This window comes from Caretta caretta, chromosome 10 (genome assembly GCF_965140235.1).
Source record: "Caretta caretta isolate rCarCar2 chromosome 10, rCarCar1.hap1, whole genome shotgun sequence".
Lineage (NCBI taxonomy): Eukaryota > Metazoa > Chordata > Testudines > Cheloniidae > Caretta > Caretta caretta.
The window spans coordinates 10,256,564-10,283,547 of record NC_134215.1 but is presented as its reverse complement, the minus strand read 5'-3'; the positions used below and the strand labels follow the sequence as shown (position 1 = coordinate 10,283,547).

At 43.1% G+C, this 26,984-nt stretch overlaps 1 protein-coding gene across 1 annotated transcript; it reads right to left on the bottom strand.

The window, feature by feature from the left end:
* Positions 1–4,813: 4,813 nt before the first annotated feature.
* Positions 4,814–22,806, bottom strand: LOC142073447 (cytochrome P450 3A9-like). The gene is made up of 13 exons (XM_075133299.1): positions 22,672–22,806; positions 20,908–21,001; positions 20,115–20,167; positions 18,147–18,246; positions 17,644–17,757; positions 17,238–17,326; positions 16,462–16,610; positions 14,111–14,238; positions 12,869–12,956; positions 11,536–11,696; positions 10,449–10,675; positions 8,373–8,535; positions 4,814–5,694 (listed from the first exon to the last, which is right to left on the bottom strand). Exons 1-13 carry the CDS (start codon positions 22,740–22,742, stop codon positions 5,602–5,604), a joined length of 1,530 nt encoding a protein of 509 aa, XP_074989400.1. The 5' UTR covers positions 22,743–22,806; the 3' UTR covers positions 4,814–5,601.
* Between the last annotated feature and the right edge of the window lie 4,178 nt (positions 22,807–26,984).

Genomic DNA, 26,984 nt, shown 5'->3' with positions numbered 1-26,984 from the left:
GAAGCCTGAGGGAGCTGAGTTAGAGAAACACTGCAGAGGGGATGGGACTCTCCTGTAAGGGATGGCCCAGTAGTTTGGGCTGGGTTGTGGCTGGAGAGATGAGCCCCATGCACCTCTGCAACAGTCTATGTGTCCTGAGCGTATCCTGGGGCTGGTGTTTTGGAAAGGGAAGAGGGAATAGATGGGACCCACAAAGAGAGCAGGGTCCAGGGTGGCCAGCATGGGCTGCCTGCCATGGAAAACCATTAATCTGTATAATATGTTAAACTACTCCACCAGTACTGTGAGTAGAATGAGAGGCGTTTAATGACAGTGCCTTATAGGGGGCTATGATATGTTTTGTTTTTAGGCTGGGGGGTATTCTGAATGCATTGGATATGTGTGACTCTGTATGAGCCAATGAGCTCTCTCCACCCAGGACAGCACAGTAACCAGGAGTAAATGTGTTGACTAGGTGAGTCTAAGGTTAGGATTTTTCCATGCTGGGCACACCGTGCCATGTACGCTTGCAGAGAGTGAAGTAAATCCTGTGGTTTTATCAAATAGACAATATCTATGTGTCAGGACACTCATGCATTGCGCCTTCCTTTACACAACGTTGCTGGAATTGCGTGCTCCCACCAAGTCTGCAGGTTTCCTTGCAGTTCCTCAGTCACTGACTGCAGCCAAGGAGAGCAGGGAGACTGTCTCCCCTCAGAGCTGCCCAAAGGGCCATCTTGCCTGTGAGGTGCTGTAGGGGGTAGGCAGAAAGAAGCCCTGCATGCAGGGGCCTTGGAAGAAAGCGAGGGGGGCGGAGACTCGAGGGGAAGGAGCTGAGGGAGGACTAGAGACTTATGGAGGATGGGCAGAGGGGTATTGTGGGGACTCGAGGAGGAGTGGGCTGTATGGGGATGGAGTCCTGAGGGGGAATACGCCAGGGGGCGCTGGGAGGTCAAGGGGAGCTCCTGGGGAACACGGTGTGCGGGGAGACGGGGCACAAGGGGGCATGAGGAGGAAGAGACTGAGAGGGACAGAAACCTGAGGGGAAGCAGGGTCTTGTGGCATGATCTTGAGACCCCTCCAGCTATCTTTTTCCACTTGGACACCAGGATTTGAGCTGGGAGCAGAGCGGATGTACACTGAACACCATGAGCTGGGGGCAGTGCATGTAACGCCGTGTACAGCACCGGAAGAGTCAAGTCAGTGTTACTGTGATAGAAGACTGTTCCCCCCAAGATTTTCCCATATATCTGAAAACACGCCTCACTGAAGTTCACAAACCCCTGCAAGAAAGTGGGGGAGGGGAACTGGGGTTATGAGCAGGGTTAGCTCACAGACCTGTGCCAACAAGGGAGTGTAATTATTCAGTCAGCCCAGGGGTTGTGCCGCTTTAACACTGGAAGCCTCATGTAAGTCACTTTACAGTACTCCGGGCACATTTCAAAGGAAGACCCCATTTCTTGAAGAAAATGAATGCCCAGATTCCATACCTGCAGAGAAATGAAGAAAAGTGTGTGTGAAAAGTGAGCGACAGTGTTATAGGGAGTAAAATGTTGTGTGGAACCATTGGATTGCCATATAAACGTGGGAAGCTGGAAACCCAGGCTGCATTCCCGGGGAGGGTTTCCTCTCAGTCGGTGCCAGTCCCTCAGCAATGTGTGGAATTACCTCAGACCTACGGGGTGTGTGTGGGTGTGTTTTAAATCTGGTTTTATTACTTTTAGGACGTCGGTAATGTAAATGGTATTTTATAGTGCAGGAGAATGTGCACACCATGTAATCAGTCATTAATCGTTACATAAAGAGCTAAAAAAACGCTGCCCAGTTGATCCACGCTCATCTCTCTGGTCCGCTCATGTGTTTCAGGCTGTGTGAAAGGAGTGTTCATTTGACTGGCAGTTGGTTCAGTGCTCTGCAACTGGCAACACAGGAGCGATTGGCCGGGGGTGGGGGAGGGGGAATGGACTGCTAGCAATGTTGGAGTTTGGGAAGGAAAAAGAAGGGGAAACCCAGATCAGGCAGGAGAGAGAGGTTGCGGCGGGGAGGGGGGAGGGGAGGAAGTGGTGGGAGAGAAAATGGGAAGAGCAAAAGAGGAAGCACAGGGGAGAAACAAGAAGATGTATTAATCTGTGGGTGTAGATGGGACTGCAGAAAATGTCAATGGAAAAAATCATCAAGTCTATACCCCTCTAAGCGCAGTGTCCAGCATCTCCTTCCCACCCCCACCCCCTGGACAAGTCTGTCAGGAATTTTTGCATCAAGAACAAAAGTGAAACATCAGCAAAGCACATTTTCAGAAGCAATAAGGAAAATTATACTTGAAGTGCCAGCAGAGATAGCAATATAAGAAGAATCCAGATTTCTATAGAAGGAAGCTCATTTTCATTCTCTCTGTTGTCCTCTCAGTCTCTCTCTTCTTTGCTTTTCCCTGAATTCACGTGGGTCTGTGGTTAAAATGAAAGGCACGGCGCTTCTTTTTGCTTCCACTCCAATATGCCTCACTGTCACTCTGTCAACACTTTGCTGACATGTGAAAGGACTTGAGAATGTACATTTTGGGGATAAAGCAGAGTCCAATAGGATTTTGCTACCACCGTTTGGGAATGCTTAATAATCAATTTCAGAACTTTTTTCCAGAGTGCACAAGTTGCTTTTTCTCAGTAAATCCCCCTACTCATGTTACTTTCTTTCTGTCATGCTGGTATGAGAAAGATCCTGTACTGCCCCAGCAAGCTCCTTCTCATAACAGGAATTAGAATGATTACAACTGTCTATATACAATCTAGAGAACTTGAAAAGTAAGAAATATATTTGGAATAATGAAATGGATCAGATTATTAGGACTTCAGTCAGTCTTCTGTGTGTCCTCAAATCAAGTAGATCATGACCAGAATTAGTACAAGCTACCTTGCACTGCCCTGAGAAGCCGGTCCCATAAAGACCACCTCTGAATTTGAGAACAGAGTTTATTCTCCATTCCATTCAGTCCTCTCCTCTACTGAGATTAGAACATGTGGCTGGTTTTTGTGATTTGGACATCTTTACTCTAGGAAGAGGACAAAGACCATCAGCTAATTGTGACTAGGCATAAAATTGGTGGTAGTTTGAGGACATCACTGACACGAGTCAGAACTGTATCAGTGAACTTGAGGTTAAAGGCTCCATCTACAACTATCTGTACTGTAAGTGTAGAGGAATACTATATCTACGTTTAAGTTAATATTTCACTAGTAATAACTATTCTCCAAGATAATGCAAGAACTACAGTAAACATAAACTTCTGTTATTGACATTTAATCGTTTCCATCCCTCTGCAAATGTCGAGAGGCTAGAAGATGACAGGTACCCAGTCATTACTAGCATTTCTGCAACACCACAAGTCCCTCTCCACTCCTCTATTCAGGCCCTCTTCCTTGAAAGCCAATAGAGCTCTCAGATGATGTGCCTAGCCAGGCTTAGGTATGATGACTCTTGGACATCACGTTCATGACTGAAGGTGACAGAAGTCTGCAAAGTGTTGGGATACGCGGGAACCAGCCTGAATAGTCAGATTAGTGTGATGCAGTTAAATCACAGTGGCTCTAATTTCCTTTCTTGGAATCTTATTAATGTTATCTTGCTATCCCATAATACATATAGTCCCATGTGCCTGTGGTGGCAGGTTATAATTGACCCTTACCAGCGAATTATTCATATTTTTCATTCTTGAAAGCATGAATAGCATATACAGTTACATTACTTCATTTTTATGGATTCCATGCATGTGCTGTTCTTACTGTATTGTGGCTAGATTAACAGTTTCTCATTCTAATTATCATCTTTAGGAGCGTATGTTTCCATCACTAGATGCCATGTGAATCCTCTTCTGAAGCCTCTAACTAGCCCACATGTGATTTTTGCTGGATATGTTTTGCTATTCCTGATCTTTCTTTCTCCTTCATTGTGTCTGGAGTGGCTGTTCTGGTAAAGTACGGCACTCTTCTGAGTGGGGGGAAAAACATTCTTCCTCTGCTGCTGTTTTATGGGTCACTTCTGCCTATTTACTGGCCGTTACTTGTGCCTTGCACCAATGTGGTTGGTTTGTGAAATGCTAGAAGAGCGGTCCCCTACCCATCTAAGAGGTAGAGTCCCTACCCCTCACTTTTAGCAAACAAGAGGCAAACAAGCAAAACAAGAGGTGGTCATGTGGGAAACTGCATATCAAATCTATCTAAAAGGCTTTTTATCATATTTACTTCATTCATTTGACCAAGTGGATGACAAGATGGAAATGAAATTAGTAGTACAGTGTGGAAGTAGTTTTAGATTGAGTCCATTCCTATCGCTTTGACTGAACTAAGCAATTCATCTCCTCATCCAGACAATGAGTACTCTCATCACCGATTGTTTAGCACACACATGCCAATGCTCAGAATGTCTTAAACACAGATTTTCAATATAGTTTCTTATGTATAGTTTGAATGAAGACCCATAAGACAATTGGTCTTCTCTGTTGATTAAACGGGAACTTCCTATAGCCAGTGCTCAAATTATCAAATATTTGCCCAAAAGCAAGCCCATTTATCAAGATATGTGGAAGCTGTATTATGTGTAAAGCAAATGCTTTTGTTCTGGAGATTTTGAGCAGGATAAATGATCAAGATTATCAGAGATTGAATTGAGTAGAAGATGCTATATATTCATAATTTCAGCGGTCAAGACTACATATTTCTTTCAAATGACAAGTGATGAACTCATCCATAATATAAAACAGACAAATGAGCTCTGCTCAACATATTTTTATTGATTTCTGTCATCTCTGTAAATTACCACTTTATACAATAGATGCATTACACAAGCGATTAGTTAGCAGAATATAGCCTTACTGCAGCCAAACAGTTTGTTTGCTGAACTGTATCCAGACAAGAACTATTTGCACTATTCAAAAAGAATCTTGTCATGCACCCATTTTTCATCACCAATATTCCCATTCAATAATCATTATTAATAATAACTGATTCCTGTTGGTATCAAACAAGTCTCTTCTGCATCTTGAAAGAGACTGTACTTTTCTCCCTTTTGGGAAGGAATACCGCTAAAAGAGAGCCAGACCTGGCCTGCACTGAAATTTAACAGCGCCTGACTCAGCACAGTTGCCAGCAGTCATGTCTGTCAACAAGGGTTAGGTGTGGTTGAGTTTCATTAGCTAACAATACTGAACATGGTTTGCCCATGCTTTTTATATGCAGTGTTGTTGTAGCCACATTGATCCCAGGATAGTAGAGAGACAAACTGGGTGAGGTAATATCTTTTATTGGACCAACTTTTGTTGGTGAGAGAGAGACAAGCTTTCCAGCTACACAGAGCTCCTCTCCAGGCCTGGGAAAGGTGCTCAGGAGTGTCACAGCTAAATACAAGATTGAACAGATAGTTTAGCATAAGTAGTTAGCACAGTTTCTAATGGTTCCTTACCTCATCCACTTTCTCTGTCTCTCTAGTCATGCTTTTCTGCAAATATTTAGCAACTGTCTTCTGAATTAAGCTCTTGTGCGTCTAAATCAGCTTCCCAGAACAATGTGTACAGCATCTGTTGGTACAGCAGCTATTGACCTCTGAAGAGCTGCTATAAAACGCCACTGGATTTTACTCCTTCAATTCTGTGGTTCTGGAGACTAACTTCAGAATGATAGGTTCCACTGGAGTTATGAATCCTTTTGAAAACAGTTTGAGAGGTATCTGCAGCAATTAGAGAAGATCATTTAGATCCCACTGAATAAAAGACAGATAAAAAGGGGACATAGGACAGAGGCATTTTGTCCTTGGGAATAGGACTGTTTCTGGCCTTCTCAGGAACACAAACCCTTGTATGTCTGTGTCTCAGGTCTTTGGTTTTCCCTGTTTGATTTAGCACAGCAATCTAGCACAGCAAGATTTGTGCTAAACATGGATATTTCACTTTACAGTGACTTCATGCAAACTTCCTGGGGTTCACAGCCCTCCCTCTACCACTGGTTTAGTTGACATGTAGGTTTAAACTAAGCCAAAATCTCTAAATGAAACTCATATTGAAAAGGTTTGTCTGATTTTGGGGTAGAGGCGGGCCTGGACCAAACCACATATCCAAATGGCTTATTTTGCAAGTCAGAGCATTCCATTAACATTTTGGCTAGGATTTGGTGAAGGTAAAATTAGAACTATCAGCATATATATCACTGCCTTTAGGTAGAATGGTGTCTTTCTGTGTAGTCCTAGTGAAAAGAAGTGAGTTGAGTCCTGATGAAACTAAATGAACCAACAACATTCACTTGCCTTCCTACAACAAGTTGTCCAAGAGAGAATTCTTTTGGATGATCATATGGGCACCTGCTGAAATGTTATTTGTGGAGATTGGTTATTTATGATCATTCTTACAGTCCCTGCTCCCTTTGTCTCCATGATTCACAGCTAAATATTTCTCCATGATGTTCAGGGAAGGAGATAAATGTGCATTTCTGAATAGCAAGGATCCTAGTTCCAGGAAATGACAGATTCTCGACAAAATCCTCTCTCTAATATGTCTGTGTCACAGTATGTCTGTGTTACAGTACTCCTAGTTATAGTTTGTGAAGGCTTTTGACACTGTCTCCCACAGTATTCTTGTCAGCAAGTTAAAGAAGTATTGGCTGGATGAATGCACGATAAGGTGGGTAGAAAGTTGGCTAGATTGTCGGGCTCAACGGGTAGTGATCAATGGCTCCATGTCTTGTTGGCAGCCGGTGTCAAGTGGAGTGCCCCAAGGGTCGGTCCTGGGGCCGGTTTTGTTCAATATCTTCATAAATGATCTGGAGGATGGTGTGGATTGCACTCTCAGCAAATTTGCGGATGATACTAAACTGGGAGGAGTGGTAGATACGCTGGAGGGCAGGGATAGGATACAGAGGGACCTAGACAAATTGGAGGATTGGGCCAAAAGAAATCTGATGAGGTTCAATAAGGATAAGTGCAGGGTCCTGCACTTAGGACGGAAGAACCCAATGCACAGCTACAGACTAGGGTCCGAATGGCTAGGCAGCAATTCTGCGGAAAAGGACCTAGGGGTGACAGTGGACGAGAAGCTGGATATGAGTTAGCAGTGTGCCCTTGTTGCCAAGAAGGCCAATGGCATTTTGGGATGTATAAGTAGGGGCATAGAGAGCAGATAGAGGGACGTGATCGTCCCCCTCTATTCAACATTGGTGAGGCCTCATCTGGAGTACTGTGTCCAGTTTTGGGCCCCACACTACAAGAAGGATGTGGATAAATTGGAAAGAGTCCAGCGAAGGGCAACAAAAATGATTAGGGGTCTGGAACACATGAGTTATGAGGAGAGGCTGAGGGAACTGGGATTGTTTAGTCTGCAGAAGAGAAGAATGAGGGGGATTTGATAGCTGCTTTCAACTACCTGAGAGGTGGTTCCAGAGAGGATGGTTCTAGACTATTCTCAGTGGTAGAAGAGAACAGGACAAGGAGTAATGGTCTCAAGTTGCAGTGGGGAGGTTTAGGTTGGATATTAGGAAAAACTTTTTCACTAGGAGGGTGGTGAAACACTGGAATGCGTTGCCAAGGGAGGTGGTAGAATCTCCTTCCTTAGAAGTTTTTAAGGTCAGGCTTGACAAAGCCCTGGCTGGGATGATTTAATTGGGGATTGGTCCTGCTTTTGAGCAGGGGGTTGGACTAGATGACCTCCTGAGGTCCCTTCCAACCCTGATATTCTATGATTCTATGATTCTAAGGCCTTTGGCTTTCATATATGTAGTGTTCATCTCAACAAGAGCTTGTTTCCTGCTAAAAATGTTTACAGCCTGTGACCTTCATATTTGTCAAGGCGGGTTATGACTTTGCATTGGAAGTCTGGCAATATTTTGACTCAAGCCATTGTTTTCTTCGTAAAATGTTACGTAGGCAACTAAGCAAAAGGGGGGTTTGGACTTCTAAGGAGCCACTTTACTAAACAGATGAAGGATGAGCCATGATTTGCAGAAAACTCACCTTAAGCAGCCTAGGGACTTGAACAACAAAAACAAGGACTCATTGATAATGTTTAAATGGATAGGAGTCAAGCCATTTCATTTCTGTATGGAACACTATGCTGATATCAACTAATGAACTTGATTGAAGGTTTCCACTAAAGCTGATTAATCCTTCTCCCTCTCCTCTGCCCTCTAATTTCTCTCTCCTAGACAGTCTCTTTCCCCTTTCAGAATATTCCATTGCAAATTTCAGACTACTTCACATTAAATATGGTCTATAGTCTGCAGTGTATTATACCTGTACCCTTTGCATCTTGTGTTGCATATTTCTCTTGCACTATATCCCACTGTTCTAGACAAATAAATTGAGGCAGTTTTATATTAACTGTTTTTGCAAATAACTGCATATAAATCTGGATTTCTCACCGGAGTTTCTTTGCAGGGTCTGAAGCTGAAATTCTGCAGCAGACTGGTGATAGCAACTTTCATGGAGAGGAGAGCAAATCTCATTCCAATGCAGTTCCTGGGTCCAGCTCCAAAGGGCAAGTACATATAAGGATCCATGGTCTCTTTGTTCTCTTTACTGAACCTGGTTCCAGATACAAGCACCTGAGCATTTATATAGAAACTGAGACATAAATTCTTGCCTGCTGTAACTCCATTGACTTCAGCAGAGCTACCCCAGGGGTGACGTCACCTGAAAGGTCTTTTTTCTTTAGAGAGAGAACGTGCTCAGTTTTGGGGTGCAGAAACATGATCTGGTTTTAGAAATAACTTGTATTTGCCACACAAATGGTCTAACAATTACCCAGCCCCTTGCCATGTGGAGGAATTTCAGTTCAAGATCAAAGTTCTGTGCTTTCTCCCCAGGACTTCATGGGAACTTCATGAAAGCAAAGTCAGGGGTTGCTTCACAGCACCAGGGCCCTTCCTGGCTTCTACAGAGGATGTCCTGAAGAATGGCTGAACTGCCCTGTTTCAGGCAGGAATGAATCTTGGGATGAGTTTGGGTGGGGAAGAGGCTATTTCAAATGGGAACAGTTGGCAACGTTTCATGAAAGCCCAGGGGCTAGCTATAAGAACTTGCAGGGCTAAAACCTGGGACTGTGGTCCCCTGATGCCTCCACAGGAGGCTGGGCTCCTGTCAGAAGGCCCCGTAAGGCTGAGCCCAGCAGGAAGTACTGCCCAGCAGATCCTGAGTGGCAACTCCTTGCAGTCCACTGATTGGCTGGCATTGGTACTTAAGCCAGGCAGCCATGACTGGGAATTGTCGGAGCAACAGTAGAAACTGCCTGGCTGTCTTGCTTCAGACCCCGTGTGTGAGAGATCTCAGACTCCGGCTTTTGGCCTTGCTTGTCTCTTGATGCCTGACTCTTGGTTTACCCTCTGGCCTATCTGGGACCCTGCCTGCCTAATGATGCCTGTCTCTTGATTTGCCCTCTGGCCTGTCTTGGACTCTGACCCTCACGTGGGTGTTGTGAGATTTAACTGAATAATTTTTGTGAAGTTTTTTTAAATCCTCAGAAAATGCTATAGGGGTGTGATGTATAATGGATGTACTGATAAGGAGTATACACCGCTGGTCTCTACCAGATGGAATGTCAGACCTACTGAAATATGTGCAATCATGACACCCTCTCACTGGCTAATGGAAGATGTAATGCCTAATGCTGCTGAAGCTAATGAGGATTCTTTTTAATCGGAAATGATAAAAGCCAGTGGTTTTTTTGGACAAGAAGTTCCTGACTTTTGGGCACACTTTTGATTATATCTGTTTGGCCATCGAAACTTGACAAAGTACATAGAAGTGTCAAGTGGTGTCAGAAATGAATTTCAACCTCAGGCTGGACAGGAAAGTGAACAGCAAAAACAAAGAAACCGAGCTGACAATCAGCTTCTCTAGGATACAATGAGTTTTCCTGTGGAGGTTCAGTTGATAGTCCTTAAACCATCTGAGTGAGAGTTCTAGGCAAAGCTTCTGCAGAGTAATGAAGTCCCATTAATGCTTGTGATTACCAGTTATATTCACCTTCCAGCTGTTAATGATGTTGCATTGCAACAGTACCGCCTCATCATGGCATGGTCTGTCATTGGTCAGGCTACTGTAAAGTGTAAGTGCAGGGCCATAGACATCAGTCATCTGGATCAGGCAAAATGTTTCTCTATATCTTTTATATGTGACTGTTATAAAGAGGAGTGGCACCTTGGAAACATGAGCATTGAGTTCATAAATGAAAGACCAACAGAACTCAGGTATAGTTGCTCATATTGGGCATATAATCTTGTTCATGTTGAAGTTAATAGGGATTTTGCAATTGGCTTCGGCGGGAGCAGGAGCAGGTATTCTGATATTCTCTGAAGACTCTCTGCCTGCCTTGTTACAAACAGTTATGAAGGTTAACCATGACAAGGAATTTCTTTGCAAGAGACTGATATTTAAGAATGAATTTAAAGATGTCAGCACTGTATATTACTACTTCCCTATCAATACAGGTTCTGTACCTTTCAGGTCTGAACTCCTCTGGTTCTGGCCAGTATTCTGGCATACGATGCAGAAGGAAGGATGGGATCATAACGACAGTGCCCTTGCGAATGGTCACTCCATTTATCTCTACATCTTTCTTGCAGACCCTTTCAATTCGCCCTCCGAAAGGGAAGAGCCTGAGGGTTTCACTCAGTGTCATGTCAACATACTCCATCTGCATCAGGGCATCATACGTGAGAGGCGCCTTTAGTGGAAAGCAAAAATGTTGCTCAGGCATGAGGGTGTTTACACATCTTGTTTTAATCTGATCAGTGTTAAAACCATCCTGTCCTCCCCAATTTATCTCTTGTCAAAGTAGATGTCCTAGGTATACTGGGGGTAAAGCTGGGAGTTCACCTTGATTTTCCTTTCCTCAAGAAAAGGAAACAGGAATCTGTGCCCATTTTCCTTATGCTGAAAGCTAAACACCTAAACACAAAAGCTGTTTGAACACAATGCTTTAGTTAAAATTGGCAGTTCTGAGCCCCTTGCTGTGGCCAAAATATTGGTGAAAAGTGGCTTCAGTGGAGAGAGGCGGGTACAGGAGCCCAGTGTAAGACATTATAAACACAAGTTGGTACCCATGAAAATGCGATGTTACCATATTGCCCTGGCACTGCTCCATGTCTCTTAGCCAATCCCCCCTCAATACTATGCATATGCTTTCTCTTCTTACATTCTCCCCTTCCCTCCTCCTTTGCCTCTGCCCCATAAATACCTTATTGTTGAATAGCAGGATTAAGAAAACAAATGTAAATTGTCCCTTTTAATATGCATTGTTGAATGGTGGGATTTTGAGGAGAGATAAATGACTGAAGTTGGTGGAAGGAGGGAGACATAGAGACAAACAGATACAGAGAAGACTTATATGTGGGTTGGTGAAGATTTCTTTTATTGTCTTCTCACTGTCCTTCTGAGCTCCCAAAGGATTGGTGAATCAACACGTAGAATACTTTAATATAACCATTTAATTTCTTTAAAGAACAGTGTTGCTGACTTTGAACTAGAGGAGAGGGATTTCCCATAAAGAGATGCTACATATCACTGAGCATCCAATACTCTTACCTGGTTGGGAAGAACAGAGTCTATCTCCTCCTGCAGCTTCTGCTGTACATCAGGGTGAGTAGCTAGACTGTAAGCCAAGTAGCCAAGAGTGGAGCTGGTGGTCTCATAGCCAGCAAAAATAAAGATAATTGCTTGTGCCAGAATCTCTGCATCAGTCAGGACTGTGAAGAGATTATAAACGGGCAGAAAAGGTGAAGTCCAAATTCACAGTATGTAAACTGTGCTGTTTGGGGAACAGTACATATTGTATTTTATATACAGACACACAGATGAGGAAGGTTTCTTTTATTGTCCCATGTGCAGGAGCACAGGGTTGAGGTAGGTGAATTAGATGCTAATAATTGATTTGAGTCCCTGGTATTGAGAGTTGACTTATTCAGAAAACACCAATCAAAACAAGGAAGTCAAGTTTGCTGTAGTTCTTCTGCAGGTATTATAATGATAGTTTACTTTAATAAAAAAAAATCATGCATCATATATAATCCTGCCACAATCCCCATGAAAGTTTCTCCTGATTAAAGCAGCAAGGCCTAAAGAAATTACTAATTGCAAATTATGGGTGTATGCATCATCCTGTGGGCTGATGAACTTGTTCGGCCGCGAGTCTGGTGTAAGGTCACTGAGCTCACTACAGCCCTGAAACCTGGAGCGTGAGGCAGAGACCTTGGTCTGGAGTTGGTGTAATCATCACATCCTGTAGAGCAGGGAAAAGGCTACTGAAGGGGTTAAAATGAGAATGTCTGTGTTTGGATCTCAAGCTCATCCCTCACCCCGAGACTTGAGTTCTACAGGGAAAGTAAATGCAGTCCCTGTGTCCCTCTGAAATGACCCTGCTAGCTAATGAATGGTCAATTGCTGGGCTCCAGAGCCAGCTGTGTCTTCTCCCCTTTAGGCAGAGAAGGGGTGTCAGATGTGAGGCTTTTTGCGGAAGGTGTGAGAAAAGAAAAAAGGGGAGAAATTCTCTCACATCACCTGCCTCCATCCACCCCAGAAAAGAACTGAGAATATTTGCTCATAGTGATAAACACAATGCTGACAAATATTTGGGGGAGCAAGGACGGACAGTTTATCCCTGGGTATATTGGTACATACCACCCCAGTATCTTTTATTGACCAACCCTAATTAATATGCTGTAGAAGATGCCATGGAATGCACTTTGTTTTAACTGCAGAAAAGGAGACAAGTTACCTATTTTATACAACACTGTTGCGCAAATGAGCACATGAATGAGTATAAATCTTCTCCCCAGCTGCACAAGATGAACAATCCAATTCCCCTCAGTCCAGGAGCCTCCAAAGGCACTCATGCCTGTAAATAATTTCATGGTTTTACCTTTATTTGGGTGATGCAACCCATTGCTCTTGTGACTGGTGTTTAAATTCTGGGAGTCAATCATCAGCTGCAGGAAATCCACTCGGTCCTGGGAAGAGAAGTAACATTCAGAAGAGAGCGGACAGTGAAGATGGCAGACTTGGACTCTCATTCGCACAAGGAGCAGTGAGCAGAGCCTAGAACCACAAAGCTAAACCTCTTGTGGCAAAATACCTTGTTCGCCTCAGTAGGCTCAGTCCTTTTTAGCCTTGGAGACTCAGGTTTGGGGCAAGGCAAAGCCTTATAGGTGGCACAGGGTCCTGCTACTCCTCTCCTCAGTCAGTCCCTTGTGCTTATTTTCCTTCCCTCCTGGGGAGCAACTGCAGCCTCCCTACTGGAAAGGTTTGGTGTCTTGCTGCAAACAGTCTACTGACAGCTTCCCTGCTCCTCTCAGTCCTTCACTCTCCCTCTCCTAGCACCCAGGCTAGGGTTTAAAAAGGTCCCAAGTAGTTGGAGTCAGCTGAACCTAATTGGTTCCCTAGCAACCCCTTTTCCAGCTGAACCTTATTGCCCCCTTGATTCTCTCTCCTCAGTGGATAGGGAGGGGCCTTTTAAACCCCTGGGACTAATTATTACCCCCCTTTTGTAGCTGTTTGTCCTGGGTTTACCACACTCTTTAGTCCAGATTGCTTGGCACCCTTATATGGCTTTACAATCTGGGGGGGAAAATAATCACAGTAAGTGTATTTCAGAAGTATCACCTCTACAATTGGGTTTAATATTCTCCCTGGGACCGGATTGAGGAAGTCCTGAAAGGTAATAAGAGTGACTCTGTCCTCTTAGCTTTCGTGTGGAGACCACATCTTTTATGGGACTCAATATTCAGCAATATGGTCATTTGTCGTCATTACTATATCTACTGCTTACTCAGGTGTATCCCTCCCTCTCTCTGCTCCAGCGTCCCTAGTCCACTCCACGGGTGATCACATCTTCTGCCAGTTTGCTGTCAAATCAAAAGCCTTGCAAGCCCAAACTGCAATTGCTTTTACTCTGATGTAGCCCAAGGTCACTGCTGCATTCATTCTGTTCTGTGACTCTGCTGGGACTTTAGTTCCAGCAGAATTCTGGATGTGTTGTAATGCTGGCTTCTGGTCATTATTTGACTTTAGTTGCATTTTCAATGCTGTCACGTGAAGAATTTTTTACGTGGGTAACTGAATGGATAATATTCTTTGGTTCCATCATTGAAAAAGTCTTCCTTACCGTGGGGGTGTCTCTCTTGCGCTTTTCCTTTATTTTGGTGATTGACCGTGCGAAGAATTCCAGGACATCGTTTGGGAAAACGCTCACATTCAGCATCTTAAGAAGAGGAGTAAGGAATGGAAATACATCTAGAGTAGAGCGAAATTCATTGTGAGAGTGAGGCAACCTGGGCAAAAAAATCCATTTCCTTAAGTTATCAGTGGAAAAATATAATCAGAACAATGACATTCTTAGCTGAACCAGGCACTGAGCAAGAACATCCTACAGTTCAGTGATTCAAATCCAGCTCCAGATAGTAGGAACCTAGTGCCCAATTCACCCCTGAAGCAAATGGGCACCACTCCCATTTACACAGGCAGATGTGCTGACATGGTACAGTGTGTGTACTACCCAAAAGCAACAGGGAGTTGAGAGGGATAATCCCGCCCCAAATGCAGATCCTTCTTGAGCTCTGCCTGGGGCAATGCAGCTTCACACTACCCCTTACTAAGGTTGCTGCCTCACTGCTAGGAGTCAGCCCTGTGTATGAATACCTGCCCCAAGAACATTCCAGTCTCTCAAGCAGGACCGGATTAACTCTCCTGTGGGCCCGGGGCAGTTAGATTTTTATGGGGCCCCTGTATACAAGTCTGTTTCCTAATTCAAAACAAAATGATCGCAATTATGGCATTGAGGCTATTAAATTATACTATTATTATACGTTATACTAAACTTGCCTTTGTTCTGTGGTTACATTTCAGTCTTAAAACATGTAGAATATAGTTAAATTAATTCAAAATAGCCTACTTCTTATCTTAGAACAGCTGTTATATTAGTTTCCTTCTGGGAGGCAGTTTGGGTGCAGGAGGGGGCTCCAGGCTGGGGCAGAGTGTTGGGGTACAAGTGAGGGGTGCGGGCTCTGGGAAGGAATTTGGTGTAGGAGGGGATTCTGACCTGGGGTTGGGGTGCAGGAGGGGGTGCAAGGTTCCCGACCAATGGGAGCTGCAGGGACGGTGCTGGGGGCAGGCTCAGCATGCGGAGCCAGGGGCCGAAGAGACATGCCACCAGCCAGCCACTTCCAGGAGTGATGTGAGGCTGCAGCCTGCCTGAGCCCTACTGTTCCGGGGCCCTGGGCTGCAGTCCCTAAAGCCCCTGTATTAATCTGGCCCTGCTCTCAAGCCGTGTGTGTCTGGTGTCTTTTTGCCATTGAGACTGGGGTCGATTATGCTCTCTGAGTGCAGGACATTCCTCCAGCTAGCACTAGCAATATTCCACAGAAAATAGCTTCCCACCCCAAGAAATCTTTGGAAAAACCAAACTAATAACAAAGCCTGGCACACTCAAGATGAAAATATTGTTGCCCTTTTTGTCCTGAGCAGCTAGTCAAGCTTTGGGTCTGGAAATAGAAACTGGTGGTAATCAGGCATTTCTTTGAAGAGGTTTTGTTTATTTACAAAGACTGTACAAAGTCCTGTCTCTCTGAATACAGAAGGAACCAAGAACAAAAGGAGCAGTTTCTTAGCTAACAGCCCCCAAGCCTCTGTAGCCAATATCAGACCCAACAGCACGCTCTATCTTTTTCCAGGACCAAATTTGTGCTTACAAGCTCCTGCTTGGCTTTTTCTTGGCTCTTTGCCTCTTCCTCTCTCTGTCCTTGACTGTGACCTCAGTATCTGTGTGTACTCCCACACCTGTTGGTCACAAGACCCAGTTGAATCCATTGCCCCTGCGGTGCTAGTTTCTGGGCAGACTGTATTAGGGTTTTGTTTTAGGTGTGGCCCCTTAAGTGTCTCATACAATTATCTTAAATGGAGGACACACTCACACTTCAGCTTGAATGAGGCTTTACCTCAACCCATAACAAGGTTTCACCCAGCTCATAACAATATTCTGAAAGCTTTTGAAGTTTGTTTCAGACGGCCTTGAATGTTCTCAAATCCTTTACTGTCCCATACCCTAGGAACCAGCTCCAGATCTCCACTACACTGTTGTGACCCTTCCTACCTGCTATACAATAGAATGGCCAAATGTTGGTGATCTTTGTGTCAACACAACTCCACTGACTACAAAAAATCTTGCCTCTTCTAGAGATTACCATAATCATTGGGCATAGCATGGGTATAAAGAAGTATAATTTGACAGAGATAAGACCATCCCAGTGTAATCATAGGACTGGGAGGGACCCAGGAGGTCATCTAGTCCAGTCTCCTGTACTTATGGCAGGACTAAGTAATCAAGGTGGAGAGTTTAGTTTCCCTAGACATTGGCTAAGGTATAGAATGGAGCAGTATGTACTGTTGCTCCACATATCCTTACTGAACGTCTGGATCACAAACTTGGCTGGAGTTTTCAATGAGTAGGAGCCGACTTACATATGAAAATAAAGAGTTGGAAAGAGAAGTCAAACTTCACTAGTTTCTTAACCTCCTTTACAAATGGGTCTTGGGGGTTGTTCATGGAGTCAATATTCACACCAAACGAAGTGCTTGTGATAACATCCATGCTGTAGGCACCAAACACACTGAGAAAAGATGGAAAATAAAATACTGATTGTGGACTTAACATTTCAAATAGGTGATTATAACCTTTCACTTGCTTCCCATATGACACCTCCTTAAAGAAAACAAAACCCTCAGGAGGAATTCTCTTTCCTTCTTCTGAAAACAAAGAAAGATACGCAATACTAGTATTGCATCTGTGAGGAAACAGGCAAATTTCCATAAAGCCTCATTCAGAACTAGCATAGCCTAGAATCTCGTAATCTTCCTCGGGGTATGACACAGTTATTAGCTCATGTGTAGGTATTCTGGTGGAATCAGGCCTGCTCAGGTACTGTGATTAGCTTGTCAGCGAATGGCTGTGGCCCTTTAAGCCCTAATAATAAGACAGTGTAGTCTGTTTGTTCCAGTCGTAAAATCTGTGGTTTTGGAACCAAGTATGCTAAGTTCTGTCCCGCATGCTGCCTGTATGGTGACAATGAATTTATTACCATTAGTTTTATTTATTATTTGCACGCCGTTAGTACAAAATACTTGGTGCACCCCGGACAGACACAATCCCTGCCCTGAAGAGCTCACAATCTAAAAATCACACCATATCAACAGCTGTTCTCTGACAAGTCCCAGCCTTGCAGGACAGAATTACTCACTCTTTAACAGCTATGGGTTCATCCTTTTCCACTTGCTTCTGAACATTTCTCACCAAAACCTTCCCATAATGCATCATGATGGGAAACATCTGAAATATGAATCAGAGCACACAAATAAAAATGTCCTATATATAGATAATTAGTATAGTAACTTTTCCTCTTGTTTAAAACATGGTTTCTAATAGCCTAGGGGAGAATCATAAACATTCACAAGCATCATGTCTTTCGGCTTTCTGGCATTTTCATTTTAATCCTTTTCCTTTTTACATGAGGAGGCGCAAAGGAAACAAGCTGATTTAGAAATCTGATTCTAACAGAGGAGACCAGACCATTGTGACTATCTTTGCTTCAGTGCTGTCTGCACTGACCCAGTGGTTGAGTTTGTGACTGCTCTTCTGGGTTTTACCTCTTTTAGCTTCCCACTGGTGAAGGTTGGAGAGAGCACAGTGCGAATCCTCTTCCACTGCTCATCCTCAGCGATGGAGACAGCCGACTCTAGCAATCCTGTTGGACCAAATCTCTGGGGGGGGAAGGCAAAGCACAGAAAGGATCATATCTAGCTCTCATTGATTGTTTCAACTGAGTGGAATTTCTCCTGAGTGTTTTTTTCTATTCCCAACTTCAGTAAAGTACCCTAATAGTTTCAGTTACTTGTGAAGTGCAGTCAAATAGGTTTCTCTGAGAATCAAAGTACCCAATTCCAACTGAGCTTTTTCTCCCTCCTTCTTTAGTGCGGGAGTGGAGTGATGTGCAGTGGGAAATGAGCTTAATTCTGGATGTACATTCATTCTCCTATACTAAGAAACTCTAAAGCTTTCCAGTACTGTGTGTTTCTAACAGTAATTGAGATTATTTTCATTTAAGACTTTATTATGTCTTAATGAAGAAGGTTAAAGATTGGAAACCTACCCGTCGGTTGGTAAAGGTGGTGTAGCACTCTTTCACCAGCACAGTTTTAATGAGTGTAGAATCCAGGATGGCCAGCACAGGCTGTCTGCCATCGTAAAACCTATGGAAAAATAACACATTGCAAAACCCACCACTGTCAATGGAGTATAAGGAATTAAATGGAAGCTCCTTCATCAAATTTTCTATGATGGCCACAAGATCTAGTCTTCATGAGCTTTTTATAGTTAAGTCTGTGACTGGATATGAAAAACAGAAATATTTTTTCTGTAATCTCTTTCATTTATAGTCATCAAGGTGCTACTGGTAACAATAGGTCAAGGATTTGCAGACAGAAATGTGGTTTTTAAATTGATGATGTTCATTTAATTTCATCCCATTCCTCCTAGTTATGCCTTTTTCTAATCCTCTCAACACCTCCAGTGCCTCCTTGATGTTTACATCCTTCAAATACATGTAGACCATTCCCTACAAGTCCTCATTTTGCCAAGAAATACATACTCAGTTCCTTAATCTCTCTTCATAAATCAATCCCTTCATTCCCACTGGAGCTAGAATAGACTTTTTCCAGAATTAGATTTGTACTGAAAACATCTTTCCAAAACCAGACAAAAGACACAAGTTTTTCTGTGGCACAAGCACCTTGTCCTGTGTCATTAGGGAGCATTTCTACAATGTAGAAATAGAAAGTTTTTTACTAAAAAAGAATGTACAGCAGGATGTCACCTTGACTCATAACATAGTGTGAAATTACAAGATTTCTTCAAGTTTCTTTGCAAATCTTAAAGAAAAGATCCAGGCATACAGGGGACTGAACACCTCTGATGCCCACTGCAATCCATGGCAGTTTAAGGTGCTGTGAATCATCAGTTGTTAACTCCTGCAATTTTAGGCATTTGTGTTAAGTTTCTGATGGTGTACCAATTTCTGGCATCAAACTCATGACTTTTGCCCTTCTTCAAAATGCCCACCATTTCCCATTACTTTTCAAAGTGTTTGAAGCCTGAGGGTGCCCTTCGTGAAGATGGCTTCCATATCTCTACTTTGCATGTAGAAGCGAGGCCGCCTCTAGTAAAGATGTTTGCTCTCTCACACTGTTTCCAATGGGTTACCCTCAGGAAACATGGGTGTCCTTGGGCTCTGTACTGGGAATTGTAAGGAGACGATGGAAAGGAGAGAAGGCAGGAAGATGGCTGGTGCAAGGATATGTGGACTGCTGTAGGGAGAAGAGTAATGCGGGTTGCAGAAGGAGACTAGGGCAGAGGAGGCTGTAGGGAACAGGAGGGAGGATGAGGGAGCGCAGAGAAATAGGAGCAGCAGAGTGGAAGACCCACTGCCTATCGTGCTGGCTGGTATTGTCTCGTTGTTTCCTTGTCCTGTTGTCTTTTGTCTTATTCTTGGATTATAAACTCTGTGGCAAAGACTGTCTTTTTGTTCTGTGTTTGTACAGCTCCTACCACAATGGGGTCCTGCGCCATGACTTGGGATCCTATGTGCTACAATAATACATAATAATAATAACAATTAATGGGTAGGAGAGTTTGTGGGGAAAAGGAAAGAAAATTGGGGAGGGGTGGGGCATTTAAAGGTATTTTCCCTAGACTCTGAAACTCTTTCAGAGATGTTACAGTGAATAGATATATCCATTACTGAAAACAGCAAGGTGTGTTCCAGGTTTAGAGCCTGAGTTATAATCATAGTGGCAAAAGGTGAAGCGAACATCCAATGCAGAATAAGACTGGTGGTAATGCAGATGTATTGCCCTTCATCAGGTCAGGGTCAGGACAGATGTGACAAGGCAGATCTATCACTCTATCTTAGATAGAGTTCCCAAACAGGCCAGGTAAAGCTCTATATAACATGATGTTGAAGATCCCCTCTTCTGGCAGATTATTTTTCACCATCTGATTTAGATTTTGGATGAACTTTAAAGACCCTGAGCTGATGAATACTGTCTAGTAAAATACTTACCCCCAGATTTTCCCATATTTCCGAAAGCAGTTTTTGTCAAAGTCCACTAAACCCTGCAGAAGAAATGTTAAAATGGAATTAGAAGTGGAGGAAGAGTACTCAGGCAGAAATTTCATCAGCTACATGGCAGAAACTGCCTAGGGACTCTTGAGGATCTACACTATGAGCAAAGGCTGCCCTCAGATAGACAGGCACATTGACTTTGATGGTTAAATCATACATGTACCTGTGCGCATAGTTCAGCCTGATGTTCGGTACTGTGATTTCTTTTTTAAACTACAAACATAGCTGGGTTGGCTTGATGGGTCTGTTTGTTGCTTGGTGGGTCTACCTGTCATTCCGGGGATGGCTTGGAGGTTTCAGAGTAGCAGCTGTTTTAGTCTGTATCCGCAAAAAGAAAAGGAGGACTTTTGGCACCTTAGAGACTAACAAATTTATTTGAGCATAAGCTGTCGCTCAAATAAATTTGTTAGTCTCTAAGGTCAACAAGTCCTCCTTTTCTTTTTGTAAGTAAATGTTGTACCCAGAAAAAATGGTGTAAATGTAAATGGTGAGTCTGCAAACCAGCTACATCTATGTTTGTCTTTTTTGAGTTAGCGCCAAGGTCTCACTGGGTCCTTCACTTGAGCTGTACAGAATAGGTGTCATGGTCTACATTACAGAGACTCTGTGCTGTCGTGGGTCTTCACATGCCAGCAGAGAAGCTTGTACAGGATACATCCATCAGTGCAGTGGAAATGTTTTGGTACTGTAATATAAGGGACATGTATTTCTGGAGCCCGCAGTCACTTACTTTGCCACACTTGAAGACGGTCCCAAAGAAAGGCAGGGGTGTTGGCCCAGGAATACCCAGTTTCTTAAATAAACCATATGGCCAGATCCCATATCTGTAAAATAATAAGAATCTGAAGGTCACATAACAGTGACAATAGGCTGTTGGATCTCAAAGCTATCCAGGGGCAGCGGAGCTGTTGCACAAAGCAGGAACGAAGCTGTGGAAAATTTGGTCCAAAAATTAGCATTTTGTAAATCTGTTTAATAAACACAGCGAGTGATAAGCTTCACTGCTGTAATGGACCATCAACGAGCGAGCCCTGAGGTAAAAGCAATCATCTCATAAAGGAATAATTGTTCCAATAGAATGGGTCCTTCAAGCCATTAGCAAAATGCAAAAGAGAAGCCTCTCTAGGCTCATTGCCAGCACAGGGAGAGGAGCCAATAAAGGGAGAGAGAAACACAGGGGAAAAAAAGCGTACATATGTTTATTACGGACAAACCAAAGCCGAGCCAGACATTATGTCCTGAGCGGAGCTTTTATAAGGCTGCACTTTAATTTCATGTATTGTTCTCCTTGTGCTTAGCCCAATGTTACTGCAGTGGTGTGTCAGGGAGCCTAGTCTGATGGGTTTCTGTTTGGATTTTGTTGACAGCTTTGCAGATTTCTCTCCTCTGAAGCACCCTTTTTTTGGTGTTGTAAAGTTATTACTCCCACCTCAGGGCTCTCTGCTTCTCTATAAAGATCTGGGATGTAGCATTTTGAAGCTTGTCTTGGGCTGGGTTGAAAGAGCTTTTCAAAATATTTGTTTCTGGATGGAGGTTACCAACTTCCCATGGAAGAACTTTATCACTGGGTGAATGTTATAGCTCTAATGTTTACCAAGGAAACCTTAGCAGAGGCTTTATTTAGGCCAGAACAAAGTAGGGGGGGCAGGGGGGGGTTAAAAAGGGTAAGTATATTGAAAGGTTGACTTCTTGCTGACACTGTATTTTATAGTGCATCATACTGACACTGGAAATTGTACAAGATGTTTATCAATATTTATAATTCATTCCATGAATCCCAAAGCAGTTACAGACTCAGCAATAGTCCCCCCACTATCTAGCCCAAATTCTGCCACAGTAAATCCTAGAGGAAGTCCTTGAGGCTCAAACTCATAGCAATTCACAAAAATACTGTTTGCAGATCTCCCTAGATTGGATTATGGCTGGACCATCCCTTTGCCAATATGTCTTTCGAAAAGGTTTGCTAGCCAGAGAGCCCTTTGAGTTCAGAGGCTACAGATCCTACAGCTGTGGTTCTCAGCCAGGAGTCCGGCGCCCCCTGGGAGGCTGCAAACTGGTTTCAGGGGGTCCGCCAAGCAGGGCCAGTGTTGGACTTGCTGGGGCCCAGGGCAGGAAGCCAAAGCCCCACCATGCAGGGCTGAAGCCTTTGGCCCTGGACCATGCCACCTGAGGCTGAAGTCGAAGCCTGAGCAACTTAGCTTTGCGGGGCCCCCTGTGGCGTGGACCCTGGGCAATAGCCTTGCTTGCTACCCCCTAACACCGGCTCTGGCTTTTATATGCAGAAAAAAGTTGTTGTGGCACAGCTTGGCCGTGGGGTTTTTATAACATGTCCGGGGGGGCCTCAGAAAGAAGCAGGTTGAGAACCCCTGTCCTACAGGACTGACATGCAGGTTGCATTTCAGGAGACCATTGGAATTAAGGCATTGACAATTCTCAAGATCTTGGAGGAAACAGCACAAGAAGAGAAGCTTTAGTTCAATAGAACTTTACTTACAGTATCAGGAGAGCGAGGAGGGTGATCAGAAGAGCCCAGGTCTCAATGGAGAAATGTGGAAGGAAGCTCATCCTCGCTCTGTACTCCTCTCGCTGACCAGTCTAACTTTGCTTTTCTCTTCTCTGCCCTGGATTAGGTTAGCGCCCTAGAAAAAATGAGAGAGTTTCACGATTTTGTCTGCTACTCATATGACGCAGTGGCCTCTAAATGAGCCTTGGGTTCTGCCTTTATTTCATGTGAAAGGGGAGGAGGAGTAAATGCCAGAGCTAGTGGAAAGAGGCCAATCCGGAAAGGTTATGTTATCTTATGATGTAAGAGCACCTGAAACTAACCTCAAAGGTCTTAAATTTCTTCATAACAAATTGTTCAATCCATAATTAGTCAGGAATTCCTAACCCATGTGAGGGAAGTTCCTTTATCATGGTGACAATCTCATAGACTTTAAAGCCAGATCATCGAGCCTGACCTCCTGCATAACACAGGCCCAAGAACCTCATCCAATAATTGCTACATCGAATGCATAACTTCAGTTTGAGCTACAGCTTCTCTTTTTAGATTACAATCAAATCATTTTAAAAATTCAAGAATAATTACGTTGATTTAGTATCCAAATGCCTCCGGTCTCCTTAAGGGAAATAAATATAAATACAGTTACAATTTAAAAAAATAAACCCTGTTCCCATTAAAATATTTCTAAAATCCGGAGTCAGAGCTGGCTTGAGCAGGAGTTAGAGTTGCAGTAACCATACAATCACATCTCCTGTGATCCCATCAGTTTAGTCACAATTTAAAACTTTCATTTAAAAAAAAACATTGCTAGCCCTACTGAAGAAAACCTGTCTCATGTGAACCAATGCAGGAATGTCCTCCTGAGTCTGCAGGCAGAGAGACTGAAACAATGGGCATGATTCTCCACTCTCTTACACCAAGCTAACATCGGTGACATTGCTCAGGATTTAGACCAGTGTGACAATGTGAATTTCCCATTCATGAATGTGGGGATATTCACAGTTTATACGTCATCACTGTTGACTGTTGCACTGAGTAGAATTTGGGCTTGTGAGCAAGACTTGAGGAGAGCCATCCAGAAAGCACCATGAATGGCAGCATCTGATCTTATTTCAGGAGGATCCGTATTGCTTTCCACCTTCCCCTGGCTTTTGCTGAGAGCTTTGGATACAAATCAGTCCAGATTAATGTCTGTTAACAACAACTGTCTTAAAATTATTACATGTGTTATGTAGACAAGTTAATGACAGGATTAGGTAAGCATGTGGCAAATTAGTATCCTATTCTCCTTAATGCAGGGAGATTGGACTCTGTGATCCAAAAGGCATTTTCCAGTTATCCAGTATTATCTAGGATTCGACAATAACAGTGATTGGCCATCTCCAGGATCAGGGAGTTAGTTGCCAAGGTTGTGCATGCCACCTTCTGAGCTGTGCAGGAGACAGCTCAGACCCAGTTCAGACTATGGAGTGGAGACTTGACTTTTTTTACTGGCTTTCCACAGCAGCCAGTTCTTTACAAAGCAATCCGAGACGAGCTGATACCCCATAATCCTGTTTGTTGTGTTTTTAAAGGTCAATCACGTGAGTCCTCAAGTGAGGACAGAGTCCCTTTAGCTTTTATTGATACAGTAAATACCATATCCTGTCAACAAACTGGTGTAATCATAAGGGCATGCAAAGTTCATTAACTAAGAGACACTTTCTTCTATCTTATGCAAACAAAGAAGAAGGCCATAAACTGGGCTGTCAGCTTTTCTCATTTCCAAACCTAGATCTCCTGTAGAAATTGCTATGGGAGGAGCTCTGGGGGAAGGTAAATCCCTTGCAAATCCTCTAGCAGGGGATCCTCTGGGTTCCACAGGAGCCCAGGGTCTTCTGTGATGAGGCTATGAGCCTCAATGCCTCTTCAGGGACCACTAATAGCGCTCCTCAAGTCCCACATAGTGTGATTAGCTTATTTAGCTGGCTAAATAATAAAGCAGAGATCTCCATTGGCAACAAACTCAATAATATAAATACCTTGTGTTCATTTTAACAATTTCAATTCTGCCCACAAAGAAAAGGGAAGAAGCGACCATCTTATAATGTCATAGTGGTTTTATTATGTAGTGTCTGCATGGGATATATGGGAGAGGTTGTACATGCCGGGGTATGTAATTTCCTTGCAGATTTAAAAAAGCATATGATCTTTCGGAAATGTCCATTATGTGTGACTAGATTCCAAGTGATTTGGCATCCTGATAATTCTCCAAACCGATTTATTAATGACAGCAGGGGAAGACTGAAGAAGAAGAATTCCCAAGTAACAGAAAAAATCATCTGCATGCAAACTGCTCTTTTGCTCTTTGTATACCTTTTGTTTATTTGTAGGCTTGCAAAGCTGGACTACTTTCTTAGACTTATTACTAGGTGCTCAACAGATAAAAGGGAGAGGGGACAACCTTGCCGCATTCCTCCTTCCAGCTGAAATATATGTAAAAGAATTCCATTTGTCAGCGCCTTTGCAAAAGGGGTATTGTAAAGGACTTCAACACAGTTAAGAAAAATTGGACCAAAAATTAGTTGTGCAATTAACAAGAGACACTCCACCCTGTCAAATGCAGCCCTAGGGATAAAATTATTGATGGACTACCTAGTAACTGGGCTTGGTGAATTAAGTGAAATATTTTTCTTTTGCTATCAGCAGCAATTCTGCCTTTCACAAAACCAACTTCACTTTTGTAAATAATTAAAGGGATTGCATCATTTACTATAGGTGCTGGAACTAGGGATGCTGGGAGTGCTGCCACACCCCTTGGCTTTAAGTGGTTTCCATTATACACAGTTTGATTCAATGACTCTCAGAACCCCCACTATACACATTGTTCCAGCACCCCTGTCATTTAGGCAGGCTGCTAGAAGTTTGGTGAATATTTTCTATTCTGTATTTTACAGAGACATAGGAAGGAAATCTTACCAGTTATGACCAACACTACCTTTCTCCAAAGTTAATAAGAGCTGTTCTTGTATCATGAGAAACTCCCCTTTTGAAAAGTTTCAGCAAAGACTTTAAGTAGGATGGGCGATATCTGTGAAGAAAACCTCTTCTAGAAGCTTGCCCGGATAACCAGCTACCAGTGGTAGATTACCAAGGTTTGGATCCTGTATTATTTTTTCACTCTCTTGTACTTATATAGGATTTCCCACTAACAATACTAATATGATAAAACAGTGTTTTTAAAACGCCTTTAGAAACCAATCAAATTTAATTTGGTCAGCTTAATTCTCAGAGCAAATAAGGCTTAATAAAGTTTTTTTTAAACTACTCGTGTAGATTATAGTTCAAGAGTGACACTCCCATTCTGAATTAGGCTGGGGTTTAAGAAAGCATCCATGATGAGGAATTACAATTAAGCACTTGCTTCAGCACCCATCCTGAATAGGAATGGACTTGAGAGTCAAGGAAGGATTGTCTGTAGTTAGAGCACTAGTTTAGGGCTTGGGATACCCAGATTCAATTTCAGTTTCTTCGCTTTGCCACTGCTGTGTGACCTTGGGCACGTCACTTTGCCTCTCTAGGCCTCAGTTCCCCATCTGTAAAATGGAGATAATAGCAGTGCCCCACTTCACAGGATGTTGTGCAGATAAATACATTGAAAGATTATGAGGCACAGAAATACTACAGTGATGGGGCCATATAAGTACCTAAAATAGAATTACCTTGCATGTGCTTAAGTGCTTTCCTGAATAAGGGCCAGAATTATGAGATGTTGTTCACAGCTTGTTCCACTTTCAACTTTTTATTTTTTTTTGAGTTATTGGGGAGGGTTTTAAAGAGGAAGTAAAACAGAGATGTGCCCTTAAATTAACTCACATGCTATATTGCATTTGGAAAACAAGTAATCTGCAATGCAAGATCTGATGCAAAACAACGGTCCAGACATGTCAGCTGTATGCTATGAGCATCAATAGGAAAGAACAACATCTTAATAGCAGTAAAGCCGATATAAAGTTGATGTGAGGGATCACAGCCCTCAAACCTGTGCCTATAGGTTCCTAGCTAGTGAATTTTTTTTCAAGGCTGAAGTGAACAAATTATTGAGAGTACACAACAGAGAGCCCTTTCACAAACATTTGATGAATTCTGTTCTCTGTACAGGTTACATGCTTTTGTTCCATTAACATATGACCCAAGAGGGATTTGGTTTCCAGGATAATCTCACCACATCCCAGTAAATTCACCAGCCCAACAGTTTATACACACTTCTTCAAATATCAGTACAACTCACAAAACTCTTGGCATTCACCCACCCCTGCCCCCAG